General features: G+C 36.0%; 1 protein-coding gene across 1 annotated transcript in view; it reads left to right on the top strand.

Moving 5' to 3' along the window:
- CCDC141 (coiled-coil domain containing 141) overlaps window positions 1-13,240 on the top strand; it is a gene marked incomplete at both ends in the record, with an annotated part of 81,932 nt that overhangs the window by 62,534 nt on the left and 6,158 nt on the right. Inside the window, 4 exons of the mRNA XM_084265765.1 lie at window positions 1,946-2,050; window positions 2,700-2,783; window positions 6,304-7,193; window positions 9,081-9,253. Coding sequence (XP_084121891.1) covers window positions 1,946-2,050; window positions 2,700-2,783; window positions 6,304-7,193; window positions 9,081-9,253 — 1,252 coding nt within the window. The remainder of the gene's footprint in view (window positions 1-1,945; window positions 2,051-2,699; window positions 2,784-6,303; window positions 7,194-9,080; window positions 9,254-13,240) is intronic.

The following is a 13,240-nucleotide window of genomic DNA, read 5'->3' as shown; positions in this document are numbered from 1 at the left end:
CCAAGGAGCCCAGAACTGGACACAATACTCCAGGTGGGGCCTGAACAGGGCAGAGTAGAGGGGGAGGATCACCTCCTTTGACCTGCTGGCTACACTCCTCCGGATGCACCCCAGGATCCCATTGGCTCTCTTAGCCACTGAGGCACACTGCTGGCTCATGGCCAACCTGTCATCAAGATTTAGTTGTTTTTAAATTTTATTTCACTTCTCTTTGATGGAATTATACTATAAAGCTGATGAACGCTCTATTTATCCGTTAATATGTTGTTGTGGTTTAACCCCAGCTGGCAATGTAGCACAGCTGCTCGCTCACTCCCTGCACCATCCCTGATGGGATGGTAGAGAGAATCAGAAGAGTAAGAGAAAAATTATGGGTTGAGATAGTGGCAGTTTAATAAGTAAAGCAAAAGCTGCACAATCAAGCAAAGCAAAACCAGAAATTCATTCACCACTTCCCATGGACAGGCAGGTGTTCAGCCATCTCCAGGAAAACAGAGCTCCATCACACATAATGGTTACTTCCGAAGATAAACACCATCACTCCAAATGTTCCCTGTCTCCCTTCTTCCCCCATCTTTATACGTTGAGCATGACACCATGTGGTACAGGATATCCTTTTGGTCATCTGAGGTCAGCTGTCCCAGCTGTGTCACCTTCCCAGGTCCTTGTGCACCCCCAACCATTCCACTGGTGGGGTGGGCTGAGAAGCAGAAAAAGCCTTGGCTCTAGGTAAGCCCTGCTCAGTGGTAACTAAAACACCCCCCCATTATCAACTCTGTTTCATCACAAATCCAAAACACAGCCCCTATTAGCTACTGTGAAGAAAATTAACCCTGATGCATCAAAACTCAGCACTTAGAAGTAGTCAGATATGCTAAAAATACAAATTTCAAGAGTCATTAGTTAAATGGAAAAAAAGTCTTTGCTTTTGTACTGTGCTCATAAATGTACTTCAAAGTAAGTGTCAATTCAAAATTCTCCTTCCAATCCACTTGTTATATAAACACTGCTGTGTGCAGAAAAGTATCTCCAGGTTCTGTTAGAACAGGGCTTGAACCAGGGGTAGTTCAACATAATATGGATCTTTTCAAGAGAAGTGGAATTTCAAAATAGTTGTAATATTTACCGACTAATTCTGCTAATTGTGAACCATTCATAAAGTATTTACTGATTAATTTAACCTGTAATTTAGACAATTCCTTAAAAGAATAAAAAATCTGTAATAGTTCTGCATCTTTTTCAAATTAAAGCTGTTTTTTTATAACACATAGTATTCTGAGATTTTCAAACTAACATTCTTATTAAACTTTTCAAGAATATTGCATGGTATCTTATAAAGAATAAATAATTCAGCAAATTATCTACAGAAATAGGTACCATGAGTATGAATTGAGTCTTGTTTCCAGATGGGCAGTTGAAGGAAGGAGGAAAGCAAGAACAAATTCTGCCTGGTGATATTATGGGCTTAGAAGACATTCCCCACATTCCACCTTTTAGACAAATTTGAAAATTTTGGACACTCACAAATCTGTCTCTTCTCCCTAGAACTGTTTTCTGGAAATCCTGATAATTTTTTTCTGGATTTTTTTTTTTCCTGATATTGTCACTTTCTTAATCTCTTACTTATGCTTGCTACAAGTTGGTTAAAATTCCTCAGATTCTTTACTAACCACTTGATTTCTTTGGTCTTTGGTGTCCTATATGTTCCCTACCTCAGAAAAGATCCCTTCAGCTTTGAAAATATTGTCTTAGCTTGTCCAGGAATATATGAATTAAGCTTTGCTAAATGTTTTTGCCTTAAGCAATTTACACCTGCGCTGATGACAGGCTTAGATAACATTTCTTTTGGTTTTTTTTCTACTCTGTTGCATAGAGTCAGTGTGTAGCTAATAACTACTACCTTTTATTTTGTATAATCTTACTTGATTTTATTTTCATGTGGCAGAAAGGTGAGTTTTCTGAAGAATTGGTTACTGCTAAAGAAGAAGAAAGAAATGGTCAAGTGTGTGAGGCTGTTATTAAAAACAAAGCAGAGGAACAAAAGCAGCAGGTTAGTTAGAATTTTACTTGTTAAATAGAATATTGTTTCTTAAAAGGCTTTGAGTATTGCTGGAAATTTTATTGTTTTTCAGCTTTGAATCCTCTTGTAAGATAGGTGTTACCAGTGCAGTCTTAGTCATTTCTCTTTCAAATTTTCTTTTTTGTATGTTACCCTTTTGCCTTTAATACAATCCACATATTCTTCCCTATGAATTTTATGGGGTTTACTCTTTTTATTTGCCTATATATCTCTCTTTCTTTCTAAAATAATATTCTTTTAGAATCATAGAATGGTTTGGGTTGGAAGGGATGCCTAGCTCAGGTTGCCCAAAGCCCCATCCAACCCGGCCTTGAACACTGCCAGGGAGGGGGCAGCCACCACTTCTCTGGGAAATGTCTTCTTCCTTACTTAAGAGAGAACACATTCTAGTCCCTTCTCTTTGATAAGACTTAAACAAATATATGAAGTAATAGGGATTGCTTTTAGTATTCCCAGAGCCCTAATATTCATATCCTTAGAGACAAGCTATGAAAGTTCTTGCTTTATAAATAATAAGCTATGAGAGAAGCCTTACAGCTCAGCATGGTGGAAAGGACGTTTTGTTGAATTGTTAATTTCTTTGTCAGGAAAAAACTCCTTGAAAACATTTTTCTTTCAGATGGCATCAGGTAAACTTCTTAAAAATGCAGAAAGCACTACTGAGAAGAGAAACAATGTTCTGTCTCCTATGGACACTAAACAGGTATCTGCAGTTCATGTTGTTGGTTTTTTTCTTATACCTGATGGCCATTGTTGTGTACTTTCAAAGGAATTTTACTCCTTAATTCATTTCTTCTAGGAAGTGACAGATTGTTATAGATTGGCAGGCTTTGATTGTCTTCTCATTTACAGTATTATAAAAACCCACTGCAAAACAAACACAGAATTACTTCACTGTTGCAACAGTGTGAATAACAGGAAAGCAGCCATGGCAAAAGTGTGGTGGGGCACAACTACAACTTGCAACAATTAAGCATGACATTGTGTCACATCAAATAAATAACAGAACTCAACATGAAATAGGCACATTCAACTTCACCTCAAAACATTTAGGTTACATTTTAGTTGCCAAAATTCCATGCAGCAGAGATCATAAATAAATTCCAAAGTATAGATTGCATGTTAAGGACAATACACAAAAGGAAATTAGATAGCAAAAGACTGGTTTTGCATTTAGAATGATAAAAAGCTTAACAGATGAGCATGGTTTATTCATGGATATAGAGTGAATGAATCTGAAAGGTTCCAAATTGTCAATGAATAAATGTAGTCTTAGAAATACAGGCAATACAAAACTAGATCTTTAGTTTAAAGAACATTTTGAAGCCTTGGTATCCTGGATGTGAATGTAAATAACTTGCTATGTGAGTTATTGTGGTCAGTTGGAGTGGGCAGTCATATCTTTAAGTGCTTAGAAAGGTAGGATATATTGGTAATCGATTTAGAACTCTAAAATTTTCATTTTGTCAGCTGATAACATAGATCAATACTATATGACATTAAATTTGTGATGCTTTGTAGAAATTCAATTAATGGTAACAATTCTTTAAATTCCATAAAGAATTTCCTGTGATCTGCTGATGAGCCTAAGTTGAGCCTAATTAATTTTGTTACCTCCATTTTGATTCAATGGAAGTTTCACTGCTGACTTGGAGCCCAGATTTCACTCAAGATGTTGTTAGTATTCCAAAAAGCCACCCTCAGGAGAATCATCTCATGCAGCAGATGTCCATACTCCTATTTCGCCACAGTTTTGTCAGCCCTTGCCAGACTATGCCTCAGCTGCCAAGGGTAGAAGTCGAGGGTATATGAAACCGCAAATATCAGATGTGAAGTATGGCAAATATAATGCCTCCACCCTTTTCATCACTCCATAATTCATTAAAGAAGTAGCAGGTTTTTCTCACTGGAGCTTTTCTGTCTTCCATCTCCATTCTTTCGGAGGAAAGACCTAGTCCCCCTCCAGCCCACCTTGTCTAGTGGGTCAGTGATCTGTAATAGCTTCTGCGAGCTATTTTTTCAGTATTAATTTGCTTCAATAATAATATCACCGTCTAAAAAGAAGCTTCAACCACCTCATGGCACATTCATTCTCATGTTTCTCTGATCCCAGGTGTCACACGAGGTCAGAAAGTCCTCGTGCTGCCAAAGCCTCTCTGACAGCTTGCTCACACACTGCTCACCTGTCATTATTTTCCCCAAGGTCATTTTCCAGCAATGTCTTAAATACCTTTATTAAATTCTGTCATCTCCAGACAGGGTCACTGAGATACTGACAGCACTTTCCTGCACTAGGATTCTAGGTTCATTGTTGGAAGATTCCTGCACTGTCATGGCCTTCGCGTAGTTACCCAAACATATGCCACTGTGTGTACATGTGCATAGACAGAATGAATCTAGACGATTGATTTCATTCAGACAATAGAGATTGGCTATTCAGAAATTTTGTATTATGTTTTTTAAGTGTATCTGCTCAGAATTTAACATTCTAAATAATTTTTCAGTTGCTTAATCTTTAATCTGATTTGGTTTATTAAATTTGTTAGTGCAAATCAGAACAAACCAGACAGAATTTGCTACTGGAGTGCCTATTAAAGTTTCATTTAATAAAGACTTGCAAATTTGATCAGGCTTAAAACTGAGAGAGCTGCTTAGGACAGTGCTGATAAGGTTGAAAGCTTTGGGTGACAGTTAAATTTGCAAAGCATAGAAAAAAAAATTGTGTGCATTTATTAGAATTAATCCATAAAAATATCGATTTCTTAGTAGTAGTGTATAATTCGTTAGAAACACAATGAAGAAAAATTGAATATGTGCAGAAGGAAGAAGTAACTCAGTATGTATTGTTTTCTGGGTAATTGGAAAGGGGAAAAACACATTTCACCAAATTGAAAAGTCAGTTATAATTTATCATGATATACTGATACTTGAAAGGTGCTTTGGGGATCACAGTTCATCCAGGAATGCATGTGGAAAACACATTTAATATGCAGACTTGAACTTCATCTTACACCTGAATTGAATTATTTAGCAAACTGGACACAATAAAATCCCAAATTTCTTCCAGCTATACATTCATGGATCTGGCATGAAATAAAAAATGTGTTAACTTGGAAGAACATCTATATTAAAACTACCAATCTGCAGGACCAGATCACCTGTGAGGTTCTATTTATTTTTTTTTCCTGATTTTTGTGCACTGAGATTAGGTTATATTGGGGGCAGTAAAGAAAAGGCAAGCTGAAACCCAAGTGCTATTGCACTTTTGTACTGGATACTGCCAAAGAAATATGATTGGGAGACCAATGACATTCAGTCAGTGTATCACCCGATTGATTTGCTTAAACAGTTTATAGGTGATAAAAACATTGCTTATTTGTATAGAGCTCAACAATGAGAGAAAAGCATAAGAAAACATTATGAACACCTTTGCTGAGAGCCCTTTCACAAATTAAATAGACCTGAATGTGTGATTGCAAATTTATATAATAATCAGGAGGCAGAGAAATGATAAATTAATCAGAAAAGGTCTTTACTGCTTTATTGTTAAATACCATGTGCACTGGTGCCACATCTAATTCTTTCTCTTTTTTTTTTCTTTTTTTTTGTTTAAATTCTGAATCCAAGATAAAAATAATTTTAACATTATTTTCTGTTAGTGTTTGGACAAGCTCCTGAAACAGCTTGCAAAAAATGAGGGAAATATTAAATGCTTGAAAAATACCTTAAAGATGTTGGTTTAATTCTGTAAATCTTGAACATGATTGTTGACTCTTCCTCAGAGAATCGAAGTCCAGTAACTTGGCTGTTAATATATTTTTATTGCTATGTAACAGTTTCCAAAGCAGAAGTAATCAGGCCACATCCTACTTCACCTTCCCCCTACAAATCATCTTATCAATAGCACCTACAGGAAATCCATGTTGTCCTCTATTCATAAAAAGAGGCGCTTTTTCTTTTATTGTTACTGTTATAATAAATGCTTATATATAATTATAAAATCTGCTAGAATCTATCCAAACAGTTTGAAAATCCAGTTGGGTGCTGCAAATTTTTTGAAGGAATTGTCCTTTACCATATATTTCCTCCACAAATTAAACTCAGAAGTATTACATTTATTGTTGCCAGCTTCTGCATGAAAAGGGGTTGCATAGATTGATCATTCATTCTCTCTCTTCTTCTTTTTCTTCTTCTTCTTTCCCTTCTCTACTTTCCCTTCCTAATTTAAGGAGAGGAATAAATTGGCTGAAATTCCAATCATCTCTCCAGCTGGTGAGGATCTTGTTTCACAGGATACAGAGTTGTCATCTTCAGCCAAAGAGGATAGTTTACAGGCTGAATTCCTGGCAGAAGAAATACCCTCCGGAGATGAATATGAGTGTATATCACCTGATGATATCTCTTTGCCACCGCTTTCTGAGACACCAGAATCCAACCTCTTACATTCTGAAACAGAGCTAGAAGAGCAGCACTGTTGTAGTTCTCACAGTCTGCATGTCAGTTCCTATAGCTTGCAAATGCAGAAACCTGCCGATATTAAAAAAGCAATGGAAGCATCTGATCTCTTAACAAATTCTGCTTATGCCAATGCAACAAATAATGCAATGGAAAGCCCATCAGATCAGTTTGAGAAGTTTTGTGTTTCTTCAACAGATTCTGGTCCAAAAATCAGAGCAGTATCTCCTTTGACTTGTTGCTTACAAGGAATACCTGAAGCTAGCACTGCTTCCTGCACTAGAAATGCCAAACCAGTGTATAGCATGAGCGAAGTGTGCAAAACACATTTGCAACACCTTGAACTTTGTGAAAGCATGGCAGAAACACAAGAACAATTGCATGACTTGAATAACTGTACTAAACCCCAGGACAGGCTGCATGCTCTGCCTGATGCATTCTCAGGTTTTGTGTTTCAATCAGACGCCACCAGAAGCTGTCAGAGGCAGATGGTTACCCAAGAAGAGATTAAAAGTTCATCAGAAAAGAACAGCATGGCCAGCCTAACTGGACAGGCGCCTAATTTCTCCCAGCTTCTGTCTAACAAAACCGTCATGGAAGGTTCTCCGGTAACTTTGGAAGTAGAAGTAACGGGATTCCCAGAGCCTACACTGACATGGTGGGTAGCTTATAATGAGAAGTAAATATACCTATTAGCAAGATCACTACAAACCACTTATAACCAAATTAATTAATCTACAGACAAGAATAAATGGCTTGTGTCCTTTCTACTCTACACTTATGCATGATTCCCACTTTCAAATTTGCTTTTGACAGTCTACTTTAAATAATCTTGCTGTACTTAATTTTATGAGAGCATCAAGCTACTGCAAGCACATCCAATGTTTTTTTTAAACAAACACATCATAGAGTTTTTATATTCTAGAATATGACATTCCACTTGTTCAATAAAAACACATGCACATGGCAGATTTACTACAACTAAATTCACCTGCATTTTGTCAGGATCTTGGCACAATACATGGACAGATATACACATACATGTGCACGTGTGCCAAAATATTTAAATAGCCACTACATCTACATAGAGACAGGCATTTATATATATGTGAGAGTCACTTGTCAAAAACTGGAGATCTTGCAGGGTAAAAAAACCCTAAATATCTACACTAAGACAACCAGGTTTATATTATGTATTTGTGTGCACTCGCTATCTCTCTCTGGATTGCTGTATTTCTAATTATATTGGTTTATACTGCATTTGTGAGAATTATAGATGATGTAATATAAACATCTTTTAATATGACCTTTTATAAATGCCCTGCCAAAGGGAATAGGGACTGAAGGGAAAGAAGGGCAGAACTTCAAGAGTTTGGTTGTAGTCATCTATGTATTGGCACATCTTCCTAAAATTTTACCTCATTTGCCATTTCTTCACATATTCCATTAGACTTTCACAATGGAGGCTTTCCTTTTTATGTATTAAAATTAGATATGCCTCTTATGTTTTGATGTTAAGTTTACACTTGTAAAGAGTTAGGCAAACTATAAGATTTTAGGTTGAATTTTCTTCTATGGCACTGAGAAAAATCCTGGACTCTGCAACGTTGGTGCTAGACTGTGTTGGTATCAATAAAGTTACTTTGTTTTCTATCCTGGAATTCTACACTTTGAGGAGTATTGTTGGTGAAACAAGAGGTACCGTCAATTTGTTTTATCATAATTTAACTAAAAAAAATACATACACTGTTGATAGATGTTCTTTAAAAAAAAATCAACTGAAAGCATTTTGCAAATGAGAAATTTATTAAAATAGAAAAAAGTGGGGTTTAGCAGATAAAAATTCACAACTATCTTGTATTTTGTCCTGATGTAGGCATTTGATTGCATATATGTATGGCAAAGCATTTCTATGTTTGTGTTAGGCTAAAAGTAGTTTATGCTGAAATATCATGAGGAATTTTCCCTTACTTCCAATATGTGACTCAGAAGTCAATGCCAATATATTGTAACAGATCCTCGAGTGTTAGAATAGGACACCAGTTCTCTGAAACCACTCCTGATACATTGTTCTATCCTGTTTCTTGATTTGAACTAAATAAATGTGAAGTGGCTTGGGTGGTGGAACAGATTGGTCTTCGTACTGAAGACAGAGTTTGGAAAGTTTGTACGCTGCTTATGCATCTTAAGCTATTTGTGATTTGAATGTGGACTAACTGAACACCCTTGTATCAAAAATGTTTCAGCACAAAACTGAGGGCCCAGGCCTTCATACTGCTTTCTGTAGCAAGATAACGGTGACTTGTCCACTGAAAACCATTTTCCAAAACACATTTTCTAGTATTAGAATGTATTATCCAGCGGTTTGAGTTGCTTAAATATTCAGCCATATTTACTGATAACTGCAAAACTGAGGAGTAAGAACACAGCAGTGAACTCTATCTCTTGCTGTCAATATAGTGTTACAGCAGTTACCTGAATTTGCAAAGTTCTGCTTGGCATACTGTGATATAAATCTGACTTCAAAACTGACTCTCTGCTTCAGGTACAAGAAGGGCCAGAAACTGACTGCAGATGAGCACTTAAAGCTTTTACAAAAGGAGACAAAGCATGCTTTGTTCATTCAGAAGGTGTGTGATAAAGATGCTGGCCTCTATGTTGTTCGGGCTAAAAATTTGAACGGCACTATCTCATCAAGTGCCATTCTCCACGTGAAAGGTAACAGGCCACCTATTACAAGAATAGACTGGATAATGCTGTGTGTCATCTATATTAGCATATCACTAATGTACTGTCTATTCACAAAATAAGTACAATATTGACTGCACTGGACTCACATGCTAAGAGAACATTACATTTCTTACACTGCATCTTTCACAATGTGTACCAAACCACTTTTATGTCACACTTGATATATTGCTTGTTTCTTTAATACCAGTATTATATACTTATTTTCCTTTCTCGGTGGTGTTGTGATGATAAAGTTACAAAGTTTTTCTAGAATCTGAGGCAGAGTTTTGCTTTCTGAAACCTTTGGCCTTACAAAGTGTTGGAAACAGTTTCAATGGTTATAGATACACCCAGGTAAGACTGCTCAGATCACTGTATACATTATGACAGGCTTTTCTTGGGTGGGGGTGTGGGCTGTGTTGAAGAGATTCTTAAACATCAATTGTATTATTTACAACCCTATTTTCTTCAGATTCATTTCTCAAAAAAAAAAAAAAAAAATGTGTAGGATAAAGCTTCTTAGTAAAGAAATCACTACCATAGATCGGGTTCAAAATCTGTCTTAGTCAAGTGGATAGTCTCAACAAATGGAAGCTGAAGTAGTTCTAATAAAGTTGTGATCTCGTGCACTATAAAAATTTGACCCAGAATCATCAGAATTTGTGTAAGTGACTCCTAGCATCACTGTTTGCAAAATTAAATGTTCCTACATACCAATCTGTTTAAGTAGATGCTTGTGATATTTTCTATGTTTTTTTTTTTTAAATTAGAGATAAAAAATTTTGTAATAATTCACTAAATTTTTAGTAGAAGACAAGAAAGGTAGTGGTTTATGAAGTGAACATTTGTGCATGTTTAAAATTTTTAATACGTTGATTTCAAACAGAAACAACCAAATTGGGGAAATACCTCAAACTATATTCACACACACACAAAAAATTGTTATATTTCACTCCAATAGTATTCTTCTATAATTTAAAAGAAGGAAATCCAAACCAGAACTTTTTTCACCTATATATTTCATTTCATTCTTGACAAGGACAGCAAAAAATATTTTTTTTTTATTAAAGTAGTAATTTCTTTAGAGTTTTTTAACTATGATATTAGCTCCAGTACAGTAAAACCAGTTGACAAACAGCTACATGATTTTTCCTGCATCTTGATTTGCAGCTTATATATTACAACTGCACTGGGCTATAAAATTTATAGAAAAGAAATATTTACTTGCACTATTTCCCAAAATAAGGTAATCCTCTGTGTAGCATGTTATAAACGGAGCATATACATTGCAACTTGCCGGGGGTCAGTGAGATTGAAGACTGACATTTAGATATTTTGGCCCAATGACTGCAACTTTATTAAAATTCCTGTAACCTTGAAACAGGAGAAGTTCTCGAAGCAATACGAGAGGGAGCAGGAGGAGATGGTGAGCCGAAGAGGGATCAAAGTAAATTCAAACCCTAAAATTGGTACTATCCTTAATGAGCAACTTTCTAAATTTAGTCATCTCCCAAAACTGTTGATTTATAAGGATTCTGACAGGTATAAATATCACCTATTTTACTAAAGTGTACTTTCCTTTTCACAATAAAGGTAATTTTAATAATTAGTATGTTTTTTAATGTTTCAATTTTCACAAAAGTAAAATTCTGTGTAATAGTTTTGTGCCCCTGTGACTTTGTGGTTGTTATAAACATACAGCAGAGAACTTATGTGAGCAAACCGACTTGCATAAGCGGTACATTAAGCAATATTGTGGTAAGAACATATGAAAATGCCTCTCTACATGCTCTGCCTGATGCAGAGCTGCCAGCACTTGACAATTTTATCCTGTTCCTAACACCCATTTTAAATTTGAACATTACTTTTCTATGTGATAACTGTCCTTCAATTCTTCATTTTTACTGATAGTTGCCATCATTCAAAAATTAAAAGTAATCACGTATGTTCTTTTGACTTGTTTTCTGCTTTTCTAAGTAACTTTATTTAATGCTAAGGTCACTTTTTCAGGCATTTTTACCTTCAGTGTTGAGGCTAAGTATATGCACGCAAATAAACAAGGAATGAAAACAGAGATTTTCCACACAGAGACAGCAATCCTGCTTGGAAAAATGTGTCTTAAACTCCCAAGTTCTATTGGAACAGGAAAAAAAGATGACAACTTTTCATCACGTCATAGAGCCAGGAATTGGAGGTAGCTTGGATCTAGACTTGTAGTTGATCTGGTTGCTTGCTGGCAGCTGATAGCTTGCTATTTATGATAATTTATGATAATCACCTCTACAAGTTAAAAAGGCAACAAACAGACACAGAACTACTGGGTGTGTGTACACAGATCATGGGAACATATTCTTTCCCCTGCCTCAGAACACTTTCTGATGTGCATCCAGGCTCCTGTGGTATGCCAAGGGTGTAGGCATGCAGACCTCCTCCCTCATACACATTTACATTAGATCTGTTAACTTCATTTAGCAGGTTTTAGAACAAGCGGGAGAGGTCTTGTTACCTGCTTTACCTGAGATTTGGCAGCCAGAATACAAAGCCAGTTTACAAAATGGAGCAAGAGGTGCTGCTTTCAATCTAGGTGAGATTTATTCCATCTTTTTGTTAGTATTATTTAGAAGCTAGCTAGCAATACAGACTTTCACTGGGGTTTGGCTTACACTTCCAGTTCCAAGCGTATCAAGAAGTACTGCCATCTTCCCTCTAAGACAGGGAATTGGACAAGCCTTGGAGAGAGGGGGAAAATTTTATTTGAACATTTACAAATCTGTGCTGCATATGCTTATGAACAGGCATATTCTGACTTCAGTAAAATCCTGAGTATGTATTATGCTGCAAATGTCTAATTGATTATAATTATGTTTTGTCCCCTTAGAAATATATTTTAAAACAATACAATGCTGACTTTCTTCTAAATTATGGTTTAAATAGTTAATTAAATGACCCTTGTTGATAGAGTGCATATTTTCTTTCTATATTTTTTCTCTTTTTCTTTCCATCATATTTTGATAGTACTATTGATAGTTCATGTTCTGAATAAGACATAAAAGTAGTTTATCTAAACATACTTTTTCAAGGCATTGCTGTTTGGAATTATATGCTCCATGATAGCTTTCCAGATGAGGAAGTTGTATTGACACGATGCTCCTGTAACTGTTCACTAGGATGATGTGGTTTTAAAACAGCACTTGTGCTCAATTTTATTCACTGGAGAAGGACATTTTAAAGCCAGTTTTATCTAGAAAGTCTCTAAAGGAAAGCTGCCCTCTGTCCACAAACCTACAAAATCAGAATGGTAGCGAAATACCACACTTGGTGATCTTAGCACACGTTTTCCAGTTTGAACCATAAGTGACCATTGTAACTGACAAATCAGGTAGCCCAGATTTCAGAGCCTCACAGAAAAAAAAAAGATGTCTGATCTTGTCTCGATCTTTGCCAAGACAAAACAAAAATATTCCACTGGTGAAAGATGGGTCAATGCAGAGTTCTTTGTACTCCTTGATTAAAATTATATGGGTCTAAAACTTATGTGGAAGATCCCAGTAGATTACATGTCACCCAGGGAAGCCAGCTGCCTTTCTAAGAAAAGTGAAACTTAGTTCTGATGTTCAGTGCAAAAGCAGCTGAAGTGCTTTGTGATATGCTCTTGTGCCACTGCATCCATTTACATTTTTACTCAAACATGTTATCTGTGAAAAGTAGGATTCCCACTATTGGATTAAATCGTAGAATTGAGTTCCTATTAAAATGCTGAGTAAGACCTTTCAAGTTTGAATTGTGAGAAGTGAGATACAGATGAAGCCAACTTGTAAAATCTAAGCTCACTATTATTTACAAGAGTGTGTGCAATTATAGGTCAAAACAAACACCTTGTCAGTTTTTAGAATGTTGTCATTTTTGCATAGTCAGGTAGTTATTAAATGGAAAACTGTACAAATAAAAGGCCAGGAATTCCCTTAACACATCTGT

Source organism: Gallinula chloropus (assembly GCF_964237585.1).
Source record: "Gallinula chloropus genome assembly, chromosome: 5".
NCBI lineage: Eukaryota > Metazoa > Chordata > Aves > Gruiformes > Rallidae > Gallinula > Gallinula chloropus.
This window is presented reverse-complemented; position numbering and strand designations above follow the sequence as displayed.